Source organism: Adiantum capillus-veneris, chromosome 26, assembly GCF_014529385.1.
Source record: "Adiantum capillus-veneris isolate H3 chromosome 26, ASM1452938v2, whole genome shotgun sequence".
NCBI classification, from domain to species: Eukaryota; Viridiplantae; Streptophyta; class Polypodiopsida; order Polypodiales; family Pteridaceae; genus Adiantum; species Adiantum capillus-veneris.
This window is the reverse complement of record NC_140956.1, coordinates 19,747,601-19,755,432: the sequence shown is the minus strand read 5'-3', so window position 1 is coordinate 19,755,432 and position 7,832 is coordinate 19,747,601. Positions and strand designations below refer to the sequence as shown.

Below are 7,832 nucleotides of genomic sequence, written 5' to 3'. Positions count from 1 at the left end.
GGGATCTACGGTGGGGGGATTGTGGGTCGTAGATCTGGGCGACGATGGGGGCGACGAAAGTAATTTAGGATACCCTAGATTACAAAACTAATCTAAGGTACCCTAAATTACTTTCAGAGTTTGCGGCGTTGCACACGTGTTTTAAGTAAATTAGGGTCCCCATGTTTCGAAAATGTGCGTAAGACGCAAGGCGAAGTGGTTAGGGCATGTGCCTCTCATGGATGAGGTCACGGGTTCAAACTCCATGCTCGCAAAATGGGATACCTTAGACTACTTCAAAATGCGGGTACCTTAGATTACAAAAGTAATCTAGGGTATCCGCACCCAGATCTACGGCCCACAATCCTCCCGTTGTAGATCCCACCCTCCCATGCCCGTGGCACTTAGTCCCTAGGGTCGGCATCCCCACCAATCCTCTTTGTCACTACCTACACTTCACCATCGTGGTGCTGAGTTGGAGTCCGGGCCCTTCAAATCTCCAAGGTTTTTTTATTTTTTTCACATTTCACTACATTTTTTTAAGGTTGCCTCCTATTTTCATCTTTAAAAATGGGCCTTTTATCCACGACGATGTCAGGTTGTTTCCCTGCCGCCTCCCTGCCGCGGGAGCGGGGAGGCCGTAGAAGGAGGGTTTCAATAGTGCATTGTCAGACGTCATCTTTTTGGATAAGTGGTGGAGGGCACCCTACCCACCCTCTTGCTGGAGTAAAACGATGCCCGGTTGTGGAGGTCCTATTTCACTTGATGTTACTTAGTGCTTCCGATGGGAATGTCCTAGCTTGCGAATCTGGTATGCTCACATTATGTGGGCAAGTGTGCTCAGACTCTTTGTAAGTAGTTGGCCTGCTTGCGCACTCTTACATGCTCTAACATCAAGGATTAGAGGCTTTTGCGCTCTCTCTCTCTCTCTCTCTCTCTCTCTCTCTCTCTCTCTCTCTCTCAAGCATTACATTCTTCTTGATCTTTACTCTAGACAAATCCCAACTTGAGTCTTCCGCAAAGGGAAGAGGGGGTGTGGATGAACAGAGCAGCACCCAAGGGGCCACAAATTGTTGCCTATGTTCACCACCACTCACTATTAAAATGACATGTTGCTAATTATGTGATCCTTTCAGTCCTTTCAGTGCTTTTGTTTTATGCTCTGAAATAGTGGATAAAATTCCGCAAATCACAACTTTTCAAGAGATTCTAATCATATCATATTTACACTACAGTTGTGTTCAAAAATTCCTTGCCAGTTGCCGTCCCTCAGCTTTATCTACCACTACCTCGGTCAGGGTGGATGGGATCGACTCCCGTGCAATTGCAGTCCCATCGTTTGATCTCGTGTGTAGATTTTGGAAAATAATTTCAAGACCTCCAAATTAGTTTTTATCTCAAAATTAGCATTTTTGGATTTATAACCCCATCCAAAACAAATAACACACATGAGTAATGCATAGGGTGTTGGATCTCACGAGAATTTGAATCTTGGGTTCGAGGAGGTGGGGCATCCGGAGATTAGGAGCCACATCCCAAATTTAGTGTCTCATATTAATCTTGGCATCCAGAGGTTAGTTTTTACCGTGTGTAGATCCCTCATTTCCCCAAATCCATCCTCCAGCATTGGTCCGATCCAACTCACCCCGTGTTAGATAAATCTATGTCCCCCCCCCCCTCCCTCAATTCTTTCATTTACTCGTTCCCACGGTGCATCCGCCCTTGTGTCTGTCATTGCGGTGGATAGCTACATCCCCGTCCTCTGTCTCTATCTCCGTCCTCTCTTCACCCACACCACACTCTCGATCGTCTTGCCTTCACGGTTGTACTGTCCGTTGTGCACTCTGCGCCTCTTTCGCTGCTACGAAACGAGCTTTCTTCTCGCCATGATGAAAACCCCGATCCCTCTACTGTACTCCCTGCGCCTTTACGCCCCTCTTCATAGCTCTCAGCATGCAACGGTGACAACCAAGTCTCATGCCCCTGCTGCCGCCTCCCTTCACAACTCTCAGCATGCAGCGGTGACAACCAAGTCTCATGCCCGGCCCCTGCAACCTTACCGCTGGCGCAATTTGCCATGACCAGCCGCGCCTCTCCCTGTCCTATGAATTGAGGTCTCCTGTGGCCATCACGCCCCCATCCTTCTACTCTACTCGTGCGCCTTCACCATGCAGATCCCATCCGATCCCGGAGAGAGAGAGAGAGAGAGAGAGTCCTCTGCATCAAGAGGTTCGTTGCATTGCTTTGCATGAGGATGAACACGCCCTGCTTCCTCCTCGCCATGTTTGCGTTGCAACCTGCCATCCCAACATTTGCGGCCCCAACCGCCTCCTATCGAAGGCGACACAAAAACAGTGACAGCCGCCTCATCGCGTGCCAATTGCCTTTCGCTCATGCTTTGCAGCATCTGCCATCCATACCTTCTTAAACTAATTCCTGAAATTTCCCAAAATACTCATCCAATTTCAAAAATTCCTACCTATGTCGTTGCAATTTTGTAACCATTAGTTTTAGCAAGAATATTGGGAGATTCCTTTCGACTTTCAAAGAAAAAGTCCAAGGGCATTATGGTAATTGCCAGCGAAGCAGAAAAAGAGAGACAGAGTTATGGACGTGTGTCACGATTGCAGCGGGGCCTCACGTCGGTGCTTTGTGTAGAATCTAGCACTGTGACGAGAGAGAGAGAGAGAGAGAGAGAGAGAGGAGAGAGAGAGAGAGAAGGGGGGGGGGGGGGGGGGGGGGGGGGGGGGGGGGGGGGGTGGGGGGGGGGGGGGGGGGGGGGATGTATGTTGCTGCACGCGAATGCAGAGAGAGAACTATGGTGGAGACGATGTCCTCCTCTGCATGGGCTGTGAGACTGGACGCTCTGCGTCTCGATGGTGATCTACAAGGTAGGCCCGATATGTAGCGCACAATGCAACAGTGCATTGTAAGTTGAGCTCTCTCTTTCGTGATGGCCACAACAGAAGTCGATTCAGAGCACAGGCGGAATACTGCAACACGCGTACGCAATAAAGCAGAGAGATGGGGGAGAGTGGCTCTTGTGCGGGCGCAAAATACACAAGAGACAAGATAGACAGCGCAGAGCAAGGTGATGGAGGTATGGAGTGTAACAGCAGGCGTGAGGGGGGTGCAACGTGAGAACGTCCAAATCATGGATTTTTGCTTTTACAAGGGAGATGTTAAACGAATATTGTGTGTTAATTAATTAATGAAACGCAACATAGACCCAATATATATATATTGTCGCTGCAATTTTGTCCTTCAGATTTCACAAAACACCATTGAAGATTCATCGTATCAATAAAAGATGCTCAAACTAGAATTTGAGTTGGTTTTGTAGGTTCGGAGAAGAATTGCTTCATTATTTAATACATAATTTCTTTTGCCAGCTATTTTCACTCAAAAACGGATCTCAATTGTCAGAAATAAATACAAGGACTTTTAGGAATGTCCTCTCTTACCCACAAACACCACGTGGTGGGTTGCGTGATTTCCTATTCAAACTAGATTTACTCTAAGCTTTGCTCTTGCATCCTTGAAACAAAGGCATCTCCAGATATTCCTACCAAAATAAATGAGAAAAAGATTGTGGGGACCTAAAATTTTTTGGCAGTGTTCGGAAATAATCCTTTTCACAAACATACAAAAATCCCTCCAAGACAAATCTGAACCAGAAAGTTTACAATACTAGCCAGTATTTTTGCAAAACTACACTATATTCTATTAAGCGGAATTTTCTCCTTCTTGCCCTCCCCTCAACCAGCTCCTTTGATTTTGCAACCGGCTCAAGGCTAAGTTGAGGCACACTTTTTCCGAACAGTGCATATTGGGTATTTGAACTCTATCTCCCTAGACTGAAGAGTCAAGGAGAGTATTGACGAAAGTTAAATCTCTTTTTGGAACTATAATTTTTAAGTATTTCTCAACCTTCGATGGATTGGTTACCTAGTCCGCAGACCTATGTTGAGATCAGATTTTTCTTCTCGGGTTGTTAAGAGCCTTGAGCTTGCTCCCCATAACAATATCTCCCATGGTCTTAATGAAGTTGAGGAGGTGGGATCAATGGTGGGCAAGAATCATGTGGATCTTGAGGCAAATGGATGGTCCACAAGCAGTCATTGGCATTGACCTCCCTCCCTCACAACCCGAGTTTAAACATGTGACCTTCCTGCATGCAACCTAGCACCATAACCACGCGTCTTCATGAGCTTCCTTGCTCTCCATGCCACTTCACTTGTTCATAAAGTGAACCACCCTGGGAAAAAGTAAACTCGGGCCCATCCAAGCATGCATGGTAATCATGCCCGACAATTGTAGGTCCCACCGCTTGGGGCTCATTCAAGACCACGAGTATATAGTGGTACGAGCTTGTTCCCGACTTGCACCAACACTTGCAAAGGTGCTTTTGGGAAAAATGTAAACTTTGTAGAACTGAGAGATGAGGATATAAGTGAACCTATACAAGAGCTGAGAAAATGTCGTTCGTTAGAAGTCATATTGAAATTTGTGAATCTCTCTCTCTCACACAAAGAGAGAGAGAACCATGTGTACAAGCTATTATATATCATGTGAAATTTGTTTTCATGCATAAATTGTAGCGCCTACTACCCTGGTCTATTCCACCATTCATTAATTAATTTGATCGGGAGATTCTTTCTTCCAATCTTCCCAAAAAAACTAACTGCGCAACCTTGGCCCCAATTCGTGCCAGTTCCCATGCACGGCTACAAAGATTCGTTCTCCTGCCATTGCAACGCGAGGGTTCCTCCTTCTGCTGCCTGCAGAGTACGTGCTCCACCCATGGCCTGTCCTAGACCAAGGCAAAGGAAAAATGTGTTTCGGCTTAATATCCTGCAGTTTTCAATTCCGAATGAAAACTATCCCCCCCCCCCCCCCCCCCCCCCCCCCCCCCCCCCCGCCCGGCATTGCAGCACGCCCCTCCTCCCTCGCCATCGCCGCCTCCTGCTTGTCGCTGCAAGTATCTGTGCGCACCATTTCTCCCACCATGTGGTCTCACCTCCTTACTGCTCTCCCTATTTCTTTGGGCACGTACGGACGTAAGCAGCAAGACAAATGCAATGCCTCGCTTGCCTTCCATACCCTCTGCCATCTATCCTACATCTGACCTTCCAGCCTAGGATGCCCTCTGTTGCACCCTATACCCCACAGGATAGGGACAAACAAGCTCTTTCCCTTCGGGCGATCACCTGCAAGATATTGCTCCAATCTCAAATAAACAAGAGATAGGGAATTTTGGCCTCCACCTATGTCGTCGCCAAACGAGACAGGGACAGAGAGAGAGAGAGAGAGAGAGAGAGAGAGAGAGAGAGAGAGAGAGAGAGAGAGAGAGAGAGAGAGACCTCGTGCCTCCAGTGCACTCTTGGCTGTAGACAAACCAAAGAGAGAGAGAGAGAGAGAGAGAGAGAGACTTTGTGTGAGCTCGCCTCCACCCGTCCCACGACCTTTCCTTGTGTCTAGGCTAGTATCTAGCTCGTCCAGGCGTCATCCCGATTGAATGCTAGAAAATAAGGGCAAACTTGAAATTCTCCTAATTCCTTTCGATATAAAGAGAGTATCTCATAAGATACCCTCTAATGAACTTTAAAAAAACGTTTTGGCCACCTACTGGCTCCACTCTACTTAGGCTGGTGTCACACTAGGACAGGGAATGGATGGCCATGCTGATTTGGCGTCCGCTCATTCGCCGTTGCAAAAAGAGAAAGCTGGCCACGAGAGGATGTCAGAGGGGCGACCTCGCATGCCTGGCCAACTTTCCAAACGCGCGGCCATCTGCAAAAGTACACGCGCGAAAGCATTTGAGAGGGTTTGAACCCTGACGTGCAGCACCAAAGATGGAGGATCTACCACTTGGGCTATTCTCATTGCTTGAGAGGAGTGGCCAATGTTTCCTACATGTCCCAATGTGATAGCAATGGGCTGGCCACACCTGCAAATCACACTTGGGCGGGCGTCCCAGTGTGACATAGGCCTTATATTCTGTAGTTTCCTAGATTTCCTTTGGGAACATTAAGGGTGACATGATTTCCACCTCCAAAAGGAGGGCTCGATCTTGTGTGAAGCAAAGGAAAGACTTGTCTCCACTATCCTACACCACAAAGGCCAAGGCGCTGATTTGCTAGAAGACAACACCCTTTTCTATAAACAAAATGATATCGCCATTGTCGTCCTCACAACCTTCTGCTTGTGCGACATACCACCCCCCCCCCCCCCCCCCCCCCCCCCCCCTTCCGGCTCCGCCTCGTGCTCAACATCCCTCCCGCCCCCGCCTCTGTCCCCTCATCTTTTTCCTTCTGCTTGCATAGCTCCGCCGCGCATCAACAAAGATTCTTTAAATTACCTCCAGCCGCGGTACCCCCTACTACGGAGAAGAAGATTCTGGGCGTGGTAAAAAAAATTGAAGCGGAGCTAGTATAATAAAGGACATTGAACATCCTAAAAATATATTTCTCTATATGTTTGACACGTGGCACTCCAAAAAATAAGAACTGCATCTCTCTGTTTGTCTCGACGAACTTTTCTTCTTCTTCTCCGTCTCATAGGATAGGTGTCACACTCGTGCAAGCAAAAAATGAATCATATGATTTGAATCCCGTTGCCTATTTACGCTTGTATTGTAATTTTGCGTGCTTTCCCTTTTTGTGAATAACAACATGCTTGAACCCTAACCCTGTGCCCCATTTGGATGTTTTCTTACGTCTTTGATAGTGCTTACTTGTTAGCCACACAAACTTCTTTGTGCGTGCTTTGTGATCTCTACCTCTACAATGATTGGAGCTCACCTTATGACCACTCCTTGTTTACTATAAAAAGTCGGTCCCAAATTCTCAAGGCATAAAATAAACAAAAGGAAACAGTGGAAAGAGGTGTGGGAAATTGAATATGCTCCATTATGATGTATCTCTCCACCCACAAAATCTACTAACATAATATGGCGTAAGGTCTCGGGAGCCTTTTACACGTGTCGTAATTTGCAATCTGAAGGCTAAAGTCCAAAATTAAAAAAAGCTCGTTCGCACGCAATAAAGAGAGAGAGAGAGAGAGAGAGAGAGAGAGACCGCCGAAGGCGGCCGGCCGTACTAGTAACATTTAAGCATCCAAAAAGTTGATTAAATCTCTACTAACATAATATGGCAAAAGGGGGAGCCTTTTACATGTGTCGCAGTCTGCAACCTAAAGGCTAAAGTCCAAATTAAAAAAAGCTCCTTCGCACGCGATAAGAGAGAGAGAGAGAGAGAGAGAGAGAGAGAGAGAGAGAGAGAGGTCGCCGAAGGCGGCCGACCGTACTAGTGGTGAACAAAGGCGAAGGGGGGGGGGGGGGGGCATCTCAAAAGATTCTGTTGTATAATGTGCATTCAAAAGGAGGGGCATAATTTATGAAATTATTTTATTTAAATTATTTTAGTTGTTAAAGGTGGTTCTTTTTAAAAATTAGGAAAGTTCCATAAGTTTAAAGAAAGAAAAAGGTCATTTTATTGTCTCCCAATATGTAGGTACATGGCCTTTTTAACACCATTTGAGTGTATATGATATAGATTATTTCTATTTTTGTAGTACACACAATTGTGAGTAAGATGTAGATGGACTTATGCTCGGTGTGGGTTTTTTTCAAGGGCTTCCCTCTCTGGCTGAACGACTATGTGGATTCCATTGTTGCGATGTTGGGCATGGTGCTATTCATCCCTAAATTACAACGAGTAAGATCGGGTTTGGACATAAAGGTCTGAATTATGTGGAACATGAGCAAGCCAATTCCAAAGTATCTAGATTTGAGTATGGATAGTTTTTGCAACTTTTAGCAGGAGTTAGCGTTCTCCTCATTTTTGAATGCC

General features: G+C 46.5%; 1 protein-coding gene across 1 annotated transcript; it reads right to left on the bottom strand.

Moving 5' to 3' along the window:
• Window positions 1-1,764: 1,764 nt before the first annotated feature.
• Window positions 1,765-2,058, bottom strand: LOC147423089 (uncharacterized). The gene has a single exon (XM_086502190.1). The coding sequence runs from the start codon at window positions 2,056-2,058 to the stop codon at window positions 1,765-1,767; it is 294 nt and encodes a 97-aa protein (XP_086358316.1).
• Window positions 2,059-7,832: the final 5,774 nt, after the last annotated feature.